The 20,821-nt window shown below is 45.4% G+C and overlaps 2 protein-coding genes and 2 long non-coding RNA genes across 5 annotated transcripts; 1 reads left to right on the plus strand and 3 right to left on the minus strand.

Moving 5' to 3' along the window:
- Nucleotides 1-3,605: 3,605 nt before the first annotated feature.
- Nucleotides 3,606-5,959, minus strand: LOC118211752. 2 transcript variants are annotated; one of them, XR_004762080.1, is made up of 6 exons: nt 5,666-5,959; nt 5,405-5,487; nt 4,885-5,001; nt 4,370-4,489; nt 4,176-4,244; nt 3,606-3,687 (listed from the first exon to the last, which is right to left on the minus strand). It is a non-coding gene; the product is annotated as an uncharacterized LOC118211752 (long non-coding RNA). The 2 variants fall into 2 exon arrangements; XR_004762081.1 differs by lacking the exon at nt 4,370-4,489.
- Nucleotides 5,960-5,974: 15 nt separating this feature from the next.
- LOC118211753 lies at nt 5,975-6,728 on the minus strand. Its single transcript, XR_004762082.1, has 3 exons — nt 6,531-6,728; nt 6,241-6,307; nt 5,975-6,034 (listed from the first exon to the last, which is right to left on the minus strand). It is a non-coding gene; the product is annotated as an uncharacterized LOC118211753 (long non-coding RNA).
- A 280-nt stretch (nt 6,729-7,008) lies between these two features.
- LOC118211343 lies at nt 7,009-10,120 on the minus strand. The gene is made up of 6 exons (XM_035388495.1): nt 10,026-10,120; nt 9,507-9,625; nt 9,179-9,224; nt 8,312-8,436; nt 7,247-8,220; nt 7,009-7,115 (listed from the first exon to the last, which is right to left on the minus strand). Exons 4-6 carry the CDS (start codon nt 8,419-8,421, stop codon nt 7,009-7,011), a joined length of 1,191 nt encoding a protein of 396 aa, XP_035244386.1. The 5' UTR covers nt 8,422-8,436; nt 9,179-9,224; nt 9,507-9,625; nt 10,026-10,120.
- Nucleotides 10,121-14,319: 4,199 nt separating this feature from the next.
- Nucleotides 14,320-20,488, plus strand: tsfm (Ts translation elongation factor, mitochondrial). Its single transcript, XM_035386821.1, has 6 exons — nt 14,320-14,474; nt 14,882-15,034; nt 16,495-16,623; nt 17,143-17,265; nt 17,724-17,805; nt 19,151-20,488. Exons 1-6 carry the CDS (start codon nt 14,427-14,429, stop codon nt 19,546-19,548), a joined length of 933 nt encoding a protein of 310 aa, XP_035242712.1. The 5' UTR covers nt 14,320-14,426; the 3' UTR covers nt 19,549-20,488.
- Nucleotides 20,489-20,821: the final 333 nt, after the last annotated feature.

Consider the following 20,821-nt stretch of genomic DNA (forward strand, 5'->3'; position numbering starts at 1 on the left):
TTCCTGGTTGCTCACTAGCGCCACTACGGATGGCTCCAGTATAGGTGTTTTCATATCCGTTTTCCATGTAAGGCTACGGTACAAATGCGATCAAAATACAAAGTCCATAATTTTTTCTCACAAGAACAAATAGTCATAATAGGTGTATTTTATTCGTCTTATGACTGTCCATGGGTCGATTTCATGATTTATTGCGTAATTTGGGCACAGTGCCAATATTTGTTCTGGACCAATGAGCTACAGCTTGCGTCACTTCCGGATTACTGCGGAGGACTGAGCTACAGTAGGGGCTACAATCCTATCTTTTACAGTCTCTGGTTACAGCCAATAAAACTAATTAGAGCTGCAAAACAAGTCCTCCTAACAGTTAGGTAGGGAGCCTCCTTTCTTAAAGCTACAGGACTCTTTTAAAGCGTTGCTATTTTTAACGGGTTACATCTTTTTAGATCAGTTTTTGGATCATTTTTGATACATTTGGACTTTGTTTGTTGCGGCCCTTCAAGCCGGCCGTAACAACATCGGATCGTAGCAAAACCACACAACACGAGTCATCATTGTAATATAAATAAAAAATATACCATTGTTTTACCGTAACTGTGGCATCTACAGCTCCACCTTCTCCCCGCCCAATGCCCATACATGATGCCTTATCAGGGTACAAACAGCACAAACAAGTTCAGTCTCTTCATGTCCCAACATCTTCCATCAGGGCCCGTTCCAATCTGGCCACCTCTCTGCACAGAAGCCTGAGGGCCATATTTCTGACACACTGAGCCTTCAAAAAAGCAAAATAGAGGCTTCAGTGCGTGTGTCTCTGTGCAGAGTGGGGATGTGTGTCTCTGTGCAGAGTGGGGATGTGTGGCTGCAGAGTAGGGATGTGTGTCTCTGTGCAGAGTGGGGATGTGTGTCTCTGTGCAGAGTGGGGATGTGTGTCTCTGTGCAGAGTGGGGATGTGTGTCTCTGTGCAGAGGGGGATGTGACTCTGTGCAGAGTGGGGATGTGTGTCTCTGTGCAGAGTGGGGATGTGTGGCTGCAGAGTGGGGATGTGTGACTCTGTGCAGAGTGGGGATGTGTGACTGCAGAGTGGGGATGTGTGACTCTCTGCAGAGTGGGGATGTGTCTCTCTGTGCAGAGTGGGGATGTGATTCTGTGCAGAGTGGGGATGTGTGTCTCTGTGCAGAGAGGGGATGTGTGTCTCTGTGCAGAGTGGGGACGTGTGTCTCTGTGCAGAGTGGGGATGTGACTCTGTGCAGAGTGGGGATGTGTGTCTCTGTGCAGAGTGGGGAAGTGTGTCTCTGTGCTGAGTGGGGATGTGTGACTCTGTGCAGAGTGGGGATGTGTGTCTCTGTGCAGAGTGGGGATGTGTGACTCTGTGCAGAGTGGGGATGTGTGACTCTGTGCAGAGTGGGGATGTGTGTCTCTGTGCAGAGTGAGGATGTGTGACTCTGTGCAGAGTGGAGATGTGTGACTCTGTGCAGAGTGGGGATGTGTGTCTCTGTGCAGAGTGGGGATGTGTGTCTCTGTGCAGAGTGGGGATGTGTCTCTGTGCAGAGTGGCGATGTGTGTCTCTGTGCAGAGTGGGGATGTGACTCTGTGCAGAGTGGGGATGTGTGTCTCTGTGCAGAGTGGGGATGTGTGTCTCTGTGCAGAGAGGGGATGTGTGTCTCTGTGCAGAGTGGGGATGTGACTCTGTGCAGAGTGGGGATGTGTGTCTCTGTGCAGAATGGGGATGTGTGTCTCTGTGCAGAGTGGGGATGTGACTCTGTGCAGAGTGGGGATGTGTGTCTCTGTGCAGAGAGGGGATGTGTGTCTCTGTGCAGAGTGGGGATGTGACTCTGTGCAGAGTGGGGATGTGTGTCTCTGTGCAGAGTGGGGATGTGTGTCTCTGTGCAGAGTGGGGATGTGTGACTCTGTGCAGAGTGGGGATGTGTGACTGTGCAGAGTGGGGATGTGTGTCTCTGTGCAGAGCGGGGATGTGTGACTCTGTGCAGAGTGGGGATATGTGGCTGCAGAGTGGGGATGTGTGGCTCTGTGCAGAGTGGGGATGTGTGACTCTGTGCAGAGTGGGGATGTGTGACTCTGTGCAGAGTGGGGATGTGTGTCTCTGTGCAGAGTGGGGATGTGTGTCTCTGTGCAGAGTGGGGATGTGTCTCTGTGCAGAGTGGCGATGTGTGTCTCTGTGCAGAGTGGGGATGTGACTCTGTGCAGAGTGGGGATGTGTGTCTCTGTGCAGAGTGGGGATGTGTGGCTGCAGAGTGGGGATGTGTGTCTCTGTGCAGAGTGGGGATGTGACTCTGTGCAGAGTGGGGATGTGTGGCTGCAGAGTGGGGATGTGTGACTCTGTGCAGAGTGGGGATGTGTGACTGCAGAGTGGGGATGTGTGTCTCTGTGCAGAGTGGGGATGTGTGTCTCTGTGCAGAGTGGGGATGTGACTCTGTGCAGAGTGGGGATGTGTGTCTCTGTGCAGAGTGGGGATGTGTGTCTCTGTGCTGAGTGGGGATGTGTGACTTTGTGCAGAGTGGGGATATGTGACTCTGTGCAGAGTAAGGATGTGTGACTCTGTGCAGAGTGGGGATGTGTGTCGCTGTGCAGAGTGGGGATGTGTGACTCTGTGAGGAGTGGGGATATGTGGCTGCAGAGTGGGGATGTGTGTCTCTGTGCAGAGTGGGGATGTGACTCTGTGCAGAGTGGAGATGTGTGCCTCTCTGCAGAGTGGGGATGTGTGGCTGCAGAGTGGGGATGTGTGACTCTGTGTAGAGTGGGGATGTGTGGCTGCAGAGTGGGGATGTGTGACTCTGTGCAGAGTGGGGATGTGTGTCTCTGTGCAGAGTGGGGATGTGTGGCTGCAGAGTGGGGATGTGTGACTCTGTGCAGAGTGGGGATGTGTGACTGCAGAGTGGGGATGTGTCTCTCTGTGCAGAGTGGGGATGTGTGTCTCTGTGCAGAGAGGGGATGTGTGTCTCTGTGCAGAGTGGGGATGTGTGTCTCTGTGCAGAGTGGGGATGTGACTCTGTGCAGAGTGGGGATGTGTGTCTCTGTGCAGAGTGGGGATGTGTGTCTCTGTGCAGAGTGGGGATGTGTGTCTCTGTGCTGAGTGGGGATGTGTGACTTTGTGCAGAGTGGGGATGTGACTCTGTGCAGAGTGGGGATGTGTGACTCTGTGCAGAGTGGGGATGTGTGTCTCTCTGCAGAGTGGGGATGTGTGACTCTGTGAGGAGTGGGGATATGTGGCTGCAGAGTGGGGATGTGTGACTCTGTGCAGAGTGGGGATGTGTGTCTCTGTGCAGAGTGGGGATGTGTGACTCTGTGCAGAGTGGGGATGTGTGTCTCTGTGCAGAGTGGGGATGTGTGTCTCTGTGCAGAGTGGGGATGTGTCTCTGTGCAGAGTGGCGATGTGTGTCTCTGTGCAGAGTGGGGATGTGTTTCATGTAATTAGACATTTAACATATTTTTGTTGTGTTAATAAATGTACCAGTTATTTCTGTTAAATGAGAATAAGCAAAAAAAAAAAACAAGGCAAAATTTCAAGAAGAATCATACAGCGCTTTATTTAAACTATTTTAAACAAATTGTGTCTCTCTGCAGGGGTAGATCCCTGCTGTAGGCTGGCCCACGGGGCCCCAGGGTCCCCCAGGAAGAGTCCCTCCTAGCCTGGGGGCCACGGCAGCAGCTTCTCATCCTTAATCACTGCAACACACAACAGCACAACACACACTGCTCATACTGTGCCCAATAAATCAACACCAACACACACTGCTCACACTGTGCCCAATAAATCAACACCAACACACACTGCTCACACTGTGCCCAATAAATCAACACCAACACAGACTGCTCACACTGTGCCTAATAAATCAACACACACTGCTCATACTGTGCCCAATAAATCAACACCAACACACACTGCTCACACTGTGCCTAATAAATCAACACACACTGCTCACACTGTGCCTAATAAATCAACACACACTGCTCACACTGTGCCTAATAAATCAACACACACTGCTCATACTGTGCCCAATAAATCAACACACACTGCTCACACTGTGCCTAATAAATCAACACCAACACACACTGCTCACACTGTGCCCAATAAATCAACATGGATGTGTGATTCTCCGTTCATGTGTTTCTTATTCAAAGCTACTGGTCATGCACTCATATTCTCCTCATACCTGCTCCAGATCCATCCAGAAAACCTTTTAACTTCATATTTTGGCCAACAAGAGGAAGAGCTTGAGGAGCTGTGTGAGAAGACAGATACACTTCATCAGAAAATAAGAATTCACTTTTCACTGTGTAGAAAACTGTAGGGTGTGTACATTATAGGGAAAAGAAACATTGTGATGGGAAAAAATGTAGAATTCACATTTTTATGATTGTCCTGTGCATCCTCATCCTCAGCTGCACTGAATCTTGGGATAGCGGTCTGTGAATAGCCAGGGTTTGAAGCGGCGCTTTGGTGACAGATGTTTCAGATTGCCAGGTACTGAGCGACAGAACAACACTGGTGTTATTAAGGCCTTGTCCTTACGCACTGGGCATTTACTTCTGTACTTATGCTACACTAACCTGTGCCAGCAGAGCCCTGGCGGTCATGGATATAAACTGTATCAGCCGCTAAAGGGAAGTGTGGCGTGGGTGTGGACTGCCTGTTTGGGCACTGAACTATAGGACCTGTACCACCCCCATCTGCCACAAGCAGCCTGCCTGCAGGGCCAACTTTCATATGCACAGAGACCCAGCCTAACCTGTGCATTGCTCACACGCTCATGATATTTCAGGCTTTGTGCAGTGATGAGAAATAAAATGACATGTAGAACCGCTGTGAGACACTGCAGGTTATGGGAGTTTGATTATTGACAAAGTCTGCTGCTTGTTTACCCTCTCATCCTGGTAAGTGACGTCTGCCACTCTGGATTTGCTCATATCTACTGATACTGTTTCATCTTCTGCCAGTCGTGATGTCATAATTTCATTGCTGGCCTCTGTGAAGCCTCTCTGTAATCAGACACACATGACAGGTGGTGCTAACCTGCACAGACTCACCTGACAAATATCTGTGTACCATTAAGACATCCTCTTCAGACACTTATGCAACTAACTAGCGAGTCAAAAGCTAATCCAACCCTCTCACACTTTCATGAGGGAAATTCATGATCAGCACATTAATCTGGTATCTATGCAGTTGTATCGGGCCCAAGCGCTTGATGTATAGCCAGTAAACGCAATAGGTTGGATGCAGTACTATCAAACGTTGCCTGGTCAACCAGCGCTGTTAACTGCGGTGCATTAAAGGCTAATGACCATCACCAGGGTAACTGAAATGAAATGGCCGATATTAAAGTGATGTGTTATTAAATATGAACAGCGAGCGGCACGGTCGTGCTGCAGGGATGCTCACCAGGACCAAGTGTGAGTCCTGGCTTCTATTTCACAGTATCCTTCCAGTATCCATCCAGTATTCCACAGGTGTCTGTTGCAATCCTGAAAGACATATTTTTAAATGTTTGGTTTCTGAGAACACACAAGGAAAAGCCATAAATGCCAACACTCCCGTCACTGTCTCCTGTACAACAAAGCAGCACACAGGCCTGCTTGTGTGGCTGTATTTTACTCCCAATATGATAGAATATGTCTGTTATGTTAACTTCCAGAACTTTACCTGCAACATGAAATGGAAAGCTCTCCCACTTTTTTCAAACTTTTGTAGCAATCCATCTTTCTGTTTTTTTTTTTTTTTTGTGGTTTTTTAATTTTTTTTTTTGCGCTGAAGGAATTTTGCTGGCTGATTCTTCTTGCTGAAGGGAAGATCCAAAACAGACAGAAACAGACAGACAAACAAGACAGACAGACACAGGACAGGCAGGTAGGCAATATCTAGACAGAAAAGACAGACGGACACACAGACAGACATTTAAACATGTAAAATCTCAGGTGGTCTCCACAGAAACGCAGCAGCAGCAGCTGTGTTTCAGGGCCTTCCACAAGTGACCGAAGAAGCGCCTGATTCCTTTTTTCTGCTTCTTTGCCTCTATAAAAGACGAGAGAGAGAGAGAGAGAGAGAGAGAGAGAGAGAGAGAGAGAGAGAGAGAGAGAGAGAGACTCCGTTCAGCACAGCCTCTGTAGGTGTCTCTGTGCTGGGAGATGCTCTTTAATTGTGATTATTTAGCTATTGGATGCAAAAGGAAAAGAGCATTTTCAGGATTGTCCTCCCAGCGCACATTATCAGTGACTCACTGTGTGGAAGGCCCAGGAGTTTATCCCCCGCTGCTGTTTCCAGGGGAACTGGGATCTGCATGTCAAACTGCAATCACACAGACATCTCATTAAGCACCTTTTTGGAACATCTCAACTATGCTAACACACTTGTTTACACAAATTATTCTATTGAAACAACTTTTCATGAAATATGAAATGACCAATCAAGTCAATCAAGTTGCCAGTCAAGTCCTGATGACATCACAGATTGTCAGACTTGCTGAGTAAGGTGCTGAATGAGTGGGAGGAGCTTATCATGCAGGACTTACTCCATCCCGCTTTTTTCTCTCCTCTGCCAGAGGTTCTTCAGTCATAGTGATCTCCTCCAGCGCTGCCATTTCAACCTCAGTTTGCAGAGGTGATGTCATAGCCGCCTCACTTTCAGCCAGGGATAATGTCTTTTGGGAGTCCATTTCCTCCCGGGAAGTCTTTTGGGAGTCAATTTCCTCCCAGGATGTCTTTTGGGAGTCCATTTCCGCCTGGGATGTATTTTCCTCCAGGGATGTTTTTTGCGAGTCCTCCGGTGATGACTTTAGGGAGTCCATTTCCTCCCAGGATGTCTTTTCGGAGTCCATTTCCTCCTGGGATGTCTTTTGGGAGTGAATTTCCTCCCAGGACGTCTGTTGGGTGTCCATTTCCTCCCAGGATGTCTTTTCCTCCAGTGGAGTCTTTTGGGAGTCCATTTCCTCCCAGGATGTCGTTTGGGAGTCCATTTCCTCCAGGAATGTTTTCTGTGAGTCCATTTCCTCACAGGATGTCTTTTGGGATTCCACTACCTCCCGAGATGTCTTTTGGGAGTCCACTTCCTCCCGAGATGTCTTTTCCTCCTGTGATGTCTTTTCCTCCAGTGGAGTCTTTTGGGTGTCAATTTCCGCCCAGGATGTCTTTTGGGAGTCCATTTCCTCCCTGGACGTCTGTTGGTAGTCCATTTCCTCCGGGGATGTCTTTTCCTCCAGTGGAGTTTTTTGGGAGTCAGTTTCCTCACAGGATATCTTCTGGGAGTCCATTTCCTCACAGGATATTTTTTGGGAGTCCATTTCCTCCCGAGATGTCTTTTGGGAGTCCACTTCCTCCCGAGATGTCTTTTCCTCCAGTGGAGTTTTTTGGGAGTCAATTTCCTCACAGGATATCTTCTCGGAGTCCATTTCCTCACAGGATATTTTTTGGGAGTCCACTTCCTCCCGAGATGTCTTTTGGGAGTCCACTTCCTCCTGAGATGTCTTTTGGGAGTCCACTTCCTCCCGAGATGTCTTTTCCTCCAAGGATGTTTTTTGTGAGTCCTCCAGGGATGATTTTTGGGAGTCCATTTCCTCCAGTGGAGTCTTTTGGGAGTCAATTTCCTCCAGTGTAGTCTTGTGTGCATCTGTCTTCACCAGAGATGTTGCTGGTGTCTCAGTTTGCATTGCAGTGTCCACAGGATCTGATGCTGCAGGAGTCTGCCCCTCTTCCTCGGGCGTGGCAGGGCCGGCGTTCAGGGCTGTATCAGCAGCCGTGAGAAGGGCCTTGGCGATGGCGGTGGCGATGGCGGAGGTGACCGCGGCGCTGTTCCCTCTCAGGGCGGCCTGCAGGGCCCCAGGTGAGCCGGTCTGCTCCAGCAGGGCCTTGTGGAGCATCCCCATCATGCTGGGCCTGGCCCACCTCCAGCACTGCGCCCCGAAAGCTCGCTCCTCCGCCCATCCTGCTGCGCGCAGGTCTTTGTGCACACAAATGGCCACGCCCACCGCCACCTCGCTGAAGGCCCTGCTCGACGCTCTGTGATTGGCTGGCTCCATGACGGCGCCGAGCAGGCCGGTGACGGTGTCCCCCACCACCGCTGACAGGGTGTGGGGGGTGCAGGCGAGCGGGCGTGCCAGAGCCTCTGCCAGCTCTCGCAATGCCCGACGCGCGACCAAGCGGGCATCAAAATACCACCTGGAGTACCTCTCTGCAGCTGCTGCTTTCTCCAGAGCTGCAGACTCCCTGCAGAGAGAAAAAGCTTCATTAGTGTCTGAAGCTCTTCCAGCCTCTAAAGAGACAGGTACACTCTGATGAGGGAGAGAGAGAGACGTACAGGTCAGCGAGAGCGGCACGCTGGGTTTCTTGGGCGCTCATCGGAGGTGCTTCTGAGCTGCTGGGACTCATTCCCAGTTCTCTGCCCATGTCCTGCAGCTTTAGCCTCATGTTCACCTCCCAGACCTGAGCACAGCACAAGGAAAACATCACTGACAGACACATTACATCTACTGACAACACATGGTACATCTCCTGACAGGCACATTACGAACTGACAGACCCATTAAATCTACTGACACACATTACATCTACTGATAGACTCATTACAACTACTGACAGACCCATTACATCTACTGGCACACACATTACATCTACTGACAGACAGTTATACTGTATGTACTTACACATTACACACAGGCAGATCCATTACATCAACTGACAGGCCCATTACACACTGACAGACCTATTAAATATACTGACACACACATAACATCTACTGACAAGACCCATTATGTTCACTGAAAACCCCATTACAGCTTCCTAATAGACACATTACATCTACTGACAGGCCCATTAAATCTACTGACATGTCCTGACAGACCCATTACATCTGACAGACACATTACCCACTAACTTGCCCATTACTGATAGGCCCATTACATCTACTATCAGACACATTACAACACTGACAGACCCATTATTGACAGTTCATGGAATGGTGATAATATTTTATAAGTCAGACCATGACAGTTGCAAAAAGTCAAACCATAGCATCTTTCTCCTCTCTGGATGTTACACTGCTGACATCACTAGGGGGTTTTCTGTGCAGCAGGACTGTCTGAGCCAGAGGCCAGCAGTAGATACTGGGGCTGCTGATTCTGAATGAGTAACTAAAGGCAGTATAGTGGCCCTGAGCCGTCCCTACCAGGTGAATGAGGCCATCTCGCTGCTCACAGCTGTCCGTCTGAAATCTGCCCACAAGCAACACAACAGTGTCACTCTACTTCACATTTACACCACTATACATTATTATGCATATACACTGATTTTCAATAAAGGCTTGACTTCTGGAGTAATTCTGGACGTGATCATAAATCAGCTAAGTCAATAATTATTGCTGTGTTTATTTTAACAAGGCGCACACATCAGATCTCTTCTGTATTAATGACCTTCATGATTCACACTGATATCAAGCATTGGTGCTCTGACAATTACACCTGTCAGCAATACTGGGACCTGGTAGCTTTCCACACCTCTCCCTAAGGATGTTTTGTCCATCCGAGATTATCCAGTCTTTAATGTCCCCACAGGTGATGTAGGTGGGGACTTGGCCCTTTCCTTTGAAGGACAGGAAGTGCTGAAGTATCCCTTTCTGCAAAATATTATCATCTGTGAGTTCAGCAAACCAGGACTAGTGAGTGAGTAGACAAATGTTGTGTTGTGATGGTGTGTAAAATATGTGCATGATTCATGCGAGATGTGATATTGTGTAAACTTATGTCTAAAGTGTGTGAAATAGGCAAGTGGTTAATGCCTGACTGTGCTGCTGAACTCATCTGAAACATTTTGTAATTGTTCATTATTTGTGTTAATTGTTTAATTACAATAATTATTATTTAATTATTATTATAATTAAATACAACTAATTGTATTTAATATTTAATCTTAAATGAGAATAAAGAAAACCATTTGTTTAATTTATTGCTCTAATGAACATTAATAATGATACTAATGGCTGCAATACTGCTCTCTCAAAGAATAATCTCTCTTACCTGCTCTTCATATTTGGTCCTACTCCAGCAGAGTATTGTTGTTGCTACATACTCCACAGAGCCATGTAAAACACCATAATCCTTCAGTGGAAAAATAAAATATTAGTTTTATTAATTTATTTTCTTGTTTTTTTTTAGTTTTTTTTTTTTGTTCAAAGCAGCGTGTATTTTTGCAATTAAAGACAGGCATCACATACACAGCATGAGAGATTCACGGACAAAAAAGAACTTCACGAATGCAAAGAACAACTACATCAGTTTTACACAGAAACATAACAAAAACACCAATGTAGTTATAGATAGCTTAAAACAGTTATTAGCTATTCAGTTATAGATAGCTTTAAAACAGTTATGTGGGAATTCAGTAATTAAACTGACGATTATGACTGAAGATCATAATCAAAATTTGAGAAAAATATAATGGAACTACATCACGAAATATCAATAGCGATTAGTTGGGCAGTTGGGAGTGAATTCCAGATATGCTAATTGGGCTTGTTTGGTAATGCATTTAGGCACAGTGCACAGTGGTCACTCTTATGGAGTATTCCTGTGGAGAAAAATAAATAGTACGCATTTAAAATTTCACCGCCTCAATTCAAACTCAAGAGTCTCTTATAAATCTATAACAACTGGTCTGTCGCAATTTATAGGTCCATTTATCATTAACAGCCTAAACTGCAGTAGCACACTCGGACAAGCGATTGTAAATGGTTTTAAGACATCACTAAAATATTTAAAATCATTATGCTTTGTTCTGATCGTTCAGCAAACATATCTACCGTCTAAATTTAAAAAGCAAGGAAATTGGTCACTAGAAATAACGGATTACAGCCTACCTTACGGATTTTGGTTTCAATGTTTGTCTTGGAAACAATATCCATGCTAATCCATGTTGGTTTAAGAACGATAAAGATTATAAGTCAATTCATAAACCACTGGTCGGTTCCTTTGCAATTTGCCTCAATTTAAATAATACCGAGAAACACCTGGAATGACCTCCGCTGTGATGTCACGTTATTCTATTGTGAGGTCATAAAATCCAGAACTCTAGAGCAGCATTCCTATTGTTTATCGGTTTTGCATGATCATTAGTTTGCTTGCTTTTATCGTATTTTTTTTTAATCCCCCCAACAAATCCAATTTAAATGAATGGCGGAATGTTCACCCTTGTGATGTCACAATGCTGTCTTCTACCAGCTGTACTCTGGTTTCTGCAGCTGATGACGTACCACTACACGCGAGCAGCGTCATGTAGACAAATGTCCACAAAAACACGTCAGTATCGATATGTCATTAATTAAAACTTGCTAAACCTAAGCCTGCCGTTAAAAAGTATAGATATCAAAATGAGACAAAATGAGAACTTGCACTTATTGTACGTTGCTTTGAATAAAAGCGTCTGCCAAATAAATGTAATGTAATGTAAAGTTACAGCAAACAATATTTGGCTATCATAGCTCACAGAGATTCATCTTTATTCGAAAGCAATGTTTCCTAATGTTTCCTAAATTAGTTAACGTATCCTGGTTCTGTATTTTCCATCTCACTATCTGAAGAAAATGTGGTAAAGATGGAAATAATTATTTTATTGATTTGTGCATTTTCGTACAGTGCAGTCCGTTTTTGCACAGTGACATAATTTTTGTTTAGGCTCTGCACTCAATCACATTGGATTTGAATTGTAACACTGAATATGTAAAGTGCAGACTGTTGGCTTTAATTTGAGGGTATTTAAATCCATATTTGGTGATCCCTGTAGGAATTACAGCCCTGTTCGTATACACCCATTTAAGGGATCAAAAGTAATTGGACAATTGGCTGCTCAGCTGTTTCTTGGCTAGCTGTGTTGCATCATTAGTTCAGGCAAAATAACGCTCACAAGTCTACAGTTGACTCAAGGTGCGGCATTTGCGTTTGCAAGTCTGTTCCTGTGGTTTCTCAACATGAGGATCAAATAAGTGTCAATGCTATTAAAACAGGCCATCATGAGACAGAACAATCTGACTAAATCCATCAGAAACTCAGAGATCCTCTGGCCCTTTCTACATATAATATGAGAATGTCCACCTGTGGCTCAGTTCTGGGAGAGTGTTCCTGCCAAACTTTATAATTTCATTCACGTGACAATACCTGATCTTATTCACGTGACAATACCTGATCTTATTCACGTGAAAATACCTGATCTTATTCAGGTGACAATGCCTGATCTTATTCACGTGACAATGCCTGCATCAGTGCATGTATTGAATATAAACAAACTTTCAAGGCTCAGTGTTTCTAAGCAGCAAGAACTCATTATACTATCAGGTTTAAGTCCTGCCAAGAAAATGATTGCAATGCAAAGGATATCGTGTGTGTAAGAGTCTGTTGTTTATGTTTTATTTTTTGATGATTTTCTTTTTATTGGTGTCTGTTTTATTGTTGTCAATTGCTTGCTGATTGCTATGTTTTAGAATACTTCAAAAAACATTTGAAAACAGTTTGGTACATTAAGAAGTGGTTTTTTACCAAATAAAATCAGGCTTTTTCTTAAATTATTAATGCAGGTTATTACAGGTATCATCTGTTTGTAATCTGTTGAAAGATGTTGGGAATCCCACGTATGACGTTTTATGTTTGAAGTATGATGGTTTGGGAACTGGATTTAATATTCATTCCCGGGGATTACTCTGCTGTTGCCCCCTTGAGAGACAGCAGTGTCCTTCAGTACATATCCAGCTGTAAAAATGTTAAAAGTTGTGCAAATCGCTCCGGATTAGAGTGCATGCTGTAATGTAATGCATCATCATAGGTCCTCAAAGGAAACAGGAAGTAAAACTTCTAAAAGCATTTCAGCTTTCACATCAAACCATTTTCAGTTAGCCATCTGCCCTGCTACACTTACTTAGCATACTCTGATTTTTGTTCATTTTATTTCACTATTTTTAAGCCTTGTTTTTGGTATCCATTTACTAGAACATCTTTGTTTTTGTACTGTAATTTGTACATATGATTTTTTACTTTGATTGCAATAAAAAGAAGCAGAAATTGCACTAATGCCCATTCATTTTGGTAAAAAAAAAAAAAAAAAAAAACTTAATTTTAATTTCACTGAATAGGCACTTACTATACATGTGGTAGCTTTTCTCTCTGTATTAAAAGAAACAATATGTATGGCATAAACAAATTGGTTAATCAAAACAACTTAATTTCTACAATTAAAAATGTATCATAAAAATTGGGTAACAAAATGGTAAATATGCCTGGAACACTTATTAGCCAATAAAAGCAGTTGTTTGCATTCATTTTAGTCACTACATTATCTCTTGCTGTTAAAACATTGTTTGTAGTTCTTCTCCCAAATTCATAATTATTCTTTTGACTTCATTAATGATTATTACCATTATTATGCACTTGTCCTTTTGTTTGTGTGAAGCACTTGGGGCTGCTTTTGGTAAAAGGTGCTAGTATGCAAACAGAAATTGTTATATTGAACTGTGTTGGGTATTTGTCCTATGACAGGCTAACCCAAAGTTGGAATGGTATTTATTTTCTGACAGTAGGGGGCACCACTGCGCTGAGAAGAATGGCTTCACCAGACAGTGGAGAAGCCAATCAGCAACCCATAGCTGTGTTCACTGAGTTTGCCTCAGCGCGGGAGGGATGGATACGCATGGTGTTCTTCACGTTAAGTGAGGGGTTTTAACATGCAATACCACTTGTGTTCAGTATTCAGAGTGCTGAACATTGTACAAGGATACTGACTGTTGGAACTGTTGGATTCAGAAATAAACATTGTTCTTTATCCTCACTTCCTCAACACACACTCTCACACATTTTCACTCTCTCTCTCTCTCACCCAAAGAAATAATCATATGAGGCATAATGCTGTCAAATGTCTGTTTACTTCAACACTGGTTGAGAATGAGCTAAAACACTTCCTGTATGTTTGCGGGGTGCCCCAGAGTGAACTGTACCCTAGTGTGTTAAATCATTTTTATTGAATCAAGAATGTAAACATGCTACTTTAGCAGTTGACTATACAGCCAAAATAAGTTATCATTAACAGTCGGATGTACACAATTGAATTGTGAATAAACCTATTCGGCCAAGGTCAATAAAAGACAACAGTTCGTTAGGTCCTCCAATGCCAATAAAGTTGTAGCTAATCCGTACATTTAACGCAGTAAAATGTAAATCTTCCGATGAGAATATCACCAAGTATGCCTCATTTTCCTGTCGGTATTTTTAAACAGCTAGTGTTGCGGTAACATTATCGAAGCCAGCCCAAGCAGACGAGACCTTGATGTAGTTTGAGTCTACAGGCTTGCCGTAGACAGCGTGGTTCAATGACATTTGCTTGCGTGTAAGGCCGTGTACGGGGAAGCCGGCTTGTTGAAATTTAGCGTGGACGTCGTGATGGCTTTATACTCTGTACTCAGGTCGATAAGAACAGATCTTAACAAGGTAGTGATGGTTGTGAATTTTGTCTGAAGAGCTCTGCACTGCACGCTTTCTATTTTATTATACCGTAATTCTGTTTTTGGGTTATCTTTGTGTCTGTCAAGGTAGCTAGCTAGCTTGCTAACGACCGGACTGTATCTGTGAATAAGAGAAGCTATTTGGTTTTACTTGGACAGAACGAGTACATTTGGATCAGTTGAGATATTGCTAACTCTTCATTGAGATGTTGCGTGTACGACATAGCTTTCTCCTCTTGAGAGGGGCAAGTTTGGCTTGGTAGTTCGTATTTAAAATACAGGCTGATATTTGTTACAAGGGTTGGCGCTGTCTTATGACATCCAAGAAGTAAATTCATTTTTTAAATGATGAGTTTCATGTCATTCGTAAATCTCATGTTATGTGTGTTTCAGGTCTGTTTCTCCCAACGCGTCCAGTCGGTCCATACAACCTGTCCGCTTCTTGCTGCAGAGAAAGCACTTCTTGTGAAACTGCGGAAGAGCACCGGCTACACCTTCATCAACTGCAAGAAAGCGCTGGAAAAGTTTGATAATGACATCAAGCAGGTGGGACTGATGCGAGATGTGGGATGGCACAGTATTTAAACTCGCCTAACACGCATACATACACACCTTTTTACTGTCATTTTCCTGCAGTAGTAAAAATTGATGGTGGAGCCAGTGGTGTCTTATTATTAAGACGATGCTGAAGACTTGCATGACCTTCAAGGTTACTGAGGTCAGCTCATTACTGAAAGATCCAAAATGAGAGACAGGTAATTGAAGGCACTAGTGTTATGGAATTGCTTGGAGGGCTGCACCTTGAAGTGCATTTTCTTTCTTGTGTCAACCAACCCTGGAGCCAGTAGGCCTAAACGCTTGTAATGATGAAGTGAACCTGTATGACTGACCCTGTAAGACCCAGTGTCGAGAGTCAGGCAGTCAGTCAGTTCAGCTGTTTAGGGCTGCAACTGCATAAAGAGCGTTTATAAACTTAAGCCAGCATAGTCATGAGTGTATATCCACCTGAAAACACATCAGCCAATCAGAAAGGACACATTTAAAGCTCAACTCATACCTCGGCCTGGTCGATTGAAGCCTGTGAGTGTAAATGTATAGGCTTGCTTTGTATGTGTGAGTGTTTGCTGGTGTGTTTATGTTGTATGTGTTTGTTTGCTGGCATTTTTATGTTGTGTGTGTTTGTGTGTTGTGTTGCAGGCAGAGAGCTGGTGTTTATGTTGTGTGTGTTTGTGTGTTGTGTTGCAGGCAGAGAGCTGGTGTTTATGTTGTGTGTGTGTGTGTTGTGTTGCAGGCAGAGAGCTGGTGTTTATGTTGTGTGTTTGTGTGTTGTGTTGCAGGCAGAGAGCTGGTGTTTATGTTGTGTGTGTGTGTGTTGTGTTGCAGGCAGAGAGCTGGTGTTTATGTTGTGTGTTTGTGTGTTGTGTTGCAGGCAGAGAGCTGGTGTTTATGTTGTGTGTGTGTGTGTGTGTGTGTGTGTGTGTGTGTGTTGTGTTGCAGGCAGAGAGCTGGTGTTTATGTTGTGTGTGTGTGTGTGTGTTGTGTTGCAGGCAGAGAGCTGGTGTTTATGTTGTGTGTGTGTGTGTGTGTTGTGTTGCAGGCAGAGAGCTGGTGTTTATGTTGTGTGTGTGTGTGAGTTGTGTGTTGTGTTGCAGGCAGAGAGCTGGTGTTTATGTTGTGTGTGTGTTTGTGTGTTGTGTTGCAGGCAGAGAGCTGGTGTTTATGTTGTGTGTGTGTGTGAGTTGTGTGTTGTGTGTGTTGTGTTGCAGGCAGAGAGCTGGTGTTTATGTTGTGTGTGTTTGTGTGTTGTGTTGCAGGCAGAGAGCTGGTGCTTATGTTGTGTGTGTTTTTGTGTTGTGTTGCAGGCAGAAAGCTGGTGTTTATGTTGTGTGTGTTTTTGTGTTGTGTTGCAGGCAGAAAGCTGGTGTTTATGTTGTGTGTGTTTTTGTGTTGTGTTGCAGGCAGAAAGCTGGTGTTTATGTTGTGTGTGTTTGTGTGTTGTGTTGCAGGCAGAGAGTTGGTTGCACGAGCAGGCCCAGAAGGAGGGCTGGAGTAAAGCGACCCGATTGGAGGGTCGACGGGCCAGAGAGGGCCTGATTGGTCAGCTGGTGGGCGATGGGGCAGCAGTAATGGTGGAGGTAAGGTGTTTATGTCAGTAAGCTAACCAGGCTTCGGTGGCTGACTAGAAAAGAAGGCCAACTAAGAGAAGTGGCTAAGCTTTACTAAACTAGGCTGAACTTTAACTTCTGTTCAATTCAGCTGTCATTTTGACTGCACTGTGATTTATAGCTGGTTAACTGTTTTAGGATTCTCGTAAGGGCATTTTGGCGATATAATTAATTAATACAATACAAAACAGGCATTTCGTACTCCGTGGCTGAACATTTTATCAGTACATTTAGCATAATTAACAGGTATGGCTAATTAAATTGGAATTACTTAATTCAAGGTAAACCGATGCAACAACCTGGAGATGTGTCATGCTGGTGTACAAAATAATGGTGGACCGTGATTATTTAGCTGTTTAACAGGACTATAACAGTGCGTGTGTGCGTGCGTATATATGTCTGTGTGTGTGTGTACCTGTGTGTGTGTGTGTGTGCGTGCATGCGGGTGTGTGTGTGCATGTGTGTGTGTTCCTGTGTGTAATGTTGCAGGTGAACTGCGAGACTGACTTCGTGGCGCGCAATGAGAGGTTCCAGGAGCTGGTGAGGGATGTGGCGTTCGCCGCCATGGCTCACCACCGCCGAAAGACCGAGGGCCAATCAGGATACGCAAAGGTGAGGCCCACCACACTGCCTCAGAGAATCCCGCGAAATGCAGGCGTCTGTCCCGCCTGTCCCGCCTGTCGCGCCTGTCGCGCCTGTCACTTTTTAATGTGGCTGAGTGGGGCTGGGTGGGGTTGGGTGTGGCTGTGGCCCCAGGCTTCAGTGTCTGATAAATTCACTGTTCCTCTAAACGGGGCAGGTGGCAACAGACCCATAAATGGAAAGCACACACTGTGGGAGGTGTCTGAAGAGGCCATATACGGGGTCCAGGGTTTGGAATCTGGTGTCCGGGGTCCGGGGTCCAGGGTTTGGGATTTGGGGTTTGGGCTTCAGGGTCCAGGGTCTCGGGTTCGGGGTTCAGGGTCCATGGTCTGGGGTCTGGGGTTTGGGGTTCGGAGTTCAGGGTTCAGGGTGTGTGTGATCCGCGTGTCTACAGTGAGCGTGACTTCCTGTCTCCCTGTGTGTCTCAGCACTCCCTGTCTGCAGAAGACCTCTCCACACTGAGCGTGTGCGAGGGAGCTCGTCTCACGGACCTGGTCGCGCTGACGATAGGTGAGTGTGCGCCCCCGCCAGGCACCCCTACATGTTTCTGACACTTCATTTTTCACTTTCGGTCCAGTATGAAGTCTGTCCAAACCGCTCCCCTATACGGAATAATTAAATCTGTCTCTCAAAAAAATGTCCAGTGTTCATTCAACTCAAACAGAGTACATACGAGTCCGATTCATAGTCGACTACTACGGAGGGGTGACGGGCAAAACAACGTTCCAGCATGGACGACAACGCTGGAAACTCTAATGAGCTTCCACACAAGCCCGTAACATTTTCATCTTTTACAGTCAACAAGCAGTTTGATCACTTTGCAAGAAGACAAAACAAAGACATGCAAACTAACTGCACGTCTTGGGCGTGTGTGACCCATATATAGCACCAGCTGAGTTATTCACGTCCTTAGAAACCGCAAAGTCCCTCGTAGATTGTTTACTTTGGACACGATTTCATCACGTTCAAAATGGCGTTATTTTTTTACAAAGCGAGATATGTGGCATCATCATTTCCCTCCAGAGTGGGACATATCCATTGTCGCTCTGAAATGGAACATTAAGACAACGAATTAAGACAACCGCACAATACAACTCGGCTACAGATTGACTGTCAGAGTTGCCTCAAATTTGCTAGCTATGTGGCTAACCCTGGTCTACCAAACACTGCAACCTTATCTCAGTACTTGCTTATTTACTTTATTTTTTCACGGTGGACAATGCAACTTTTCTTCAGAACCAGTCACCCCAGTTTTTGTCATTTTGTAATGAAATTAAGTGCAAATTAGCCTGTAGCGTATGATGAGCTAGAGCTTCAGCTAGCCAACCTACTGGAGTTGGTCTCATTGGTGCTGATGAAAAATTGACCATATCAGTAATTACAGTGATTACATGCACATTGAATGATTACAAATGGAATAATTAGGATAATTCATGCAGATTTGAGTGTAGACGTTTGTACTTTGTTGACCGCCATTTTGTCAGGGCCACTGACGACCTCACCACGTTCTCCTCCTATCTGGATTTCTTCTCAGACTTCTCCTCTGTTATTGCACCCAGCAGCACAACAACTTCCCGCCATTTTATAGGCAGATGTGGTGGGACACTTATGATCCTGTGTGTTGTCGTTTGCAACCAAGAGTAGTGCTGCTTCATTTTGGCTCAGTGTCATATGAATAGGGACCATATGTACTCTGTGAGAGTTGATTTAACACTGAACATTCTCCTGTGTGCACATGGCATTTTTCCTTTGCAGGAGAATAAATGACCGTTCTGTAGTATCCAAACGACATCTTTAAAGTTGAGAAACGGTCCCTAATGAACATGTGTTTATCTGCCCCCCCCCCCCCCCCCAGGTCGGCTGGGTGAGAACATCAGCCTGAAGAGGGCGCTGACGCTGGGGGTCCCGGCCGACTGGCACATCGGCTCCTACGTCCACGGGCCGGCGGCGGCGGGGGGGGCGCTGGGCATGGCCATGGGGCGGTACGGCGCCCTGGTGGTGTTCCGGGGGGGGCGGGGCGACGCGGGGGCCCTGGGCCGGCAGCTGGCCCAGCACGTGGTGGGCGAGGCGCCCGTCTCCCTGGGCAACGCCGACGACCTGCCGTGCGGGGAGGCGGAGACGCGGCTGCTGCCGCAGAGCTTCCTGGCCGACCCCACGCGCACCGTCGCCCAGCTCCTGGCCGAGGAGGGGGCCCGCGTCCTGGACTTCGCCCGCTTCCAGTGCGGGGAGGGGAACGGCCCCGAAGAGCAGTGAGCGACGCCCCGGGGTTCCCCCCCGAAACGTCCCCCTCACCGCCCGCTCTCTCTCCCAAGCCAATATCAGCCCAGAAAATCGCTCCATCTGTCAGAAAGGCGGCCATTTTGTTCAGAATCCAGCTGAGACAGTTCAGTATGACTTAAGCTTTATGAATTCAGATGCTAATGCAGTGTCTTAAGTCTGCCTGTGTCATTTTGTGTGGCTATGAACTTGCCCTTGAATAAAATCTTCCATTTGCTCTTTGTGTGTATTTCCCCATAACCCACTTTTAATGCTGATCATTATATGAGATATATAAATTTATATTATAGAAATATATATACAAAAATTTGTATATATTTTGTATAGCATACTTTGTATAGCATAATGAAATTGCAGCCCAAAGTGCATTTGTATATAGACTATGTATGTAGCGTATGTTATTTTTAGCTGTGGTTTCGTCGTGTGGATCACTGTTTGAGGTATGGACGTATAGAGACTGAGTGTGAGTTAAAATGAGCTGCTTACTCCATTCTCGTTTTGCAGTTCCTGTAATTCCTGCATTTGATTGGTCTGATTTATTATCTGACAATGTAGAAAGGCACAAACTCAGTGTAACAAGCTACATGGTGGATAAAACCTTTGTATATGAAGTTTAAATAACACAAAAGTGTTCTGCTGTAACAGTGAACTAAATTGAATAGATAAATGTGTAGAAAGACTATACGCTGTACAAAGTCAAATGGAGAAAACTTTGTGGTAAAGTTAAATGCAATGAGGGTAATCATAAGAGAATCTTTTGTGAGCCTGTGGAGAGGTGGGGGGGAAAAATAAATCATCTAAGTAAGAATTTACTTTGTCCAGCAGGGGGCACCTTAAATCTCTCTGCTTAGTACTCTGGCAGTATTGTTATGTCACAATAAAGGGTGGAGTCCCGTTGTCAGACTCACCAATCACACGCTCTTGTTCTGCTCCATCTTGATTGTCCCTCCTGCACTCAGACCGTAGTGTGAAATACGATTGCTGTGACTCAAAGGGCGTGTCCCAAGCCGCCAGCTTCCGTGCTCCGCAATCCCGAACTTCGGTTTGGACTCGCACTCCAAAATGGAGGCGTGCTCGCTATGCTTACTCGGAGCATGGAAGTATGCGGTTAGGGACAGAGCCGATGTGTATGTGGCTAAACCCCCGTCCAGAACAGTTCAGTCCGTTCCTATTGGTGGGTCAGGACCTCCTAGAGGGTCATGAGAAGGACTGATGTTAATCTGAAAATCAGACTCAGTGCCCATGCAGC

The sequence above is a fragment of the Anguilla anguilla genome, chromosome 13 (assembly GCF_013347855.1).
Source record: "Anguilla anguilla isolate fAngAng1 chromosome 13, fAngAng1.pri, whole genome shotgun sequence".
Lineage (NCBI taxonomy): Eukaryota > Metazoa > Chordata > Actinopteri > Anguilliformes > Anguillidae > Anguilla > Anguilla anguilla.

Bases quoted from the DNA above. Each gene is read 5' to 3' on its own strand.
- LOC118211343 (XM_035388495.1), bottom strand. From the start codon at position 8,421: ATGAGGCTAAAGCTGCAGGACATGGGCAGAGAACTGGGAATGAGTCCC. The intron at 8,221-8,311 runs GTACGTCTCTCT...TTCTCTCTGCAG, and splicing joins CGTGCCGCTCTCGCTGACCT to GGAGTCTGCAGCTCTGGAGA. The intron at 7,116-7,246 runs GTGAGGAAACTG...GACACCCAAAAG, and splicing joins GGACTCCCAGAAGATATCCT to ACTCCACTGGAGGAAAAGAC.
- tsfm (XM_035386821.1), top strand. From the start codon at position 14,427: ATGGCTTTATACTCTGTACTCAGGTCGATAAGAACAGATCTTAACAAG. The intron at 14,475-14,881 runs GTAGTGATGGTT...TGTGTGTTTCAG, and splicing joins TAAGAACAGATCTTAACAAG to GTCTGTTTCTCCCAACGCGT. The intron at 17,266-17,723 runs GTGAGGCCCACC...TGTGTGTCTCAG, and splicing joins GCCAATCAGGATACGCAAAG to CACTCCCTGTCTGCAGAAGA.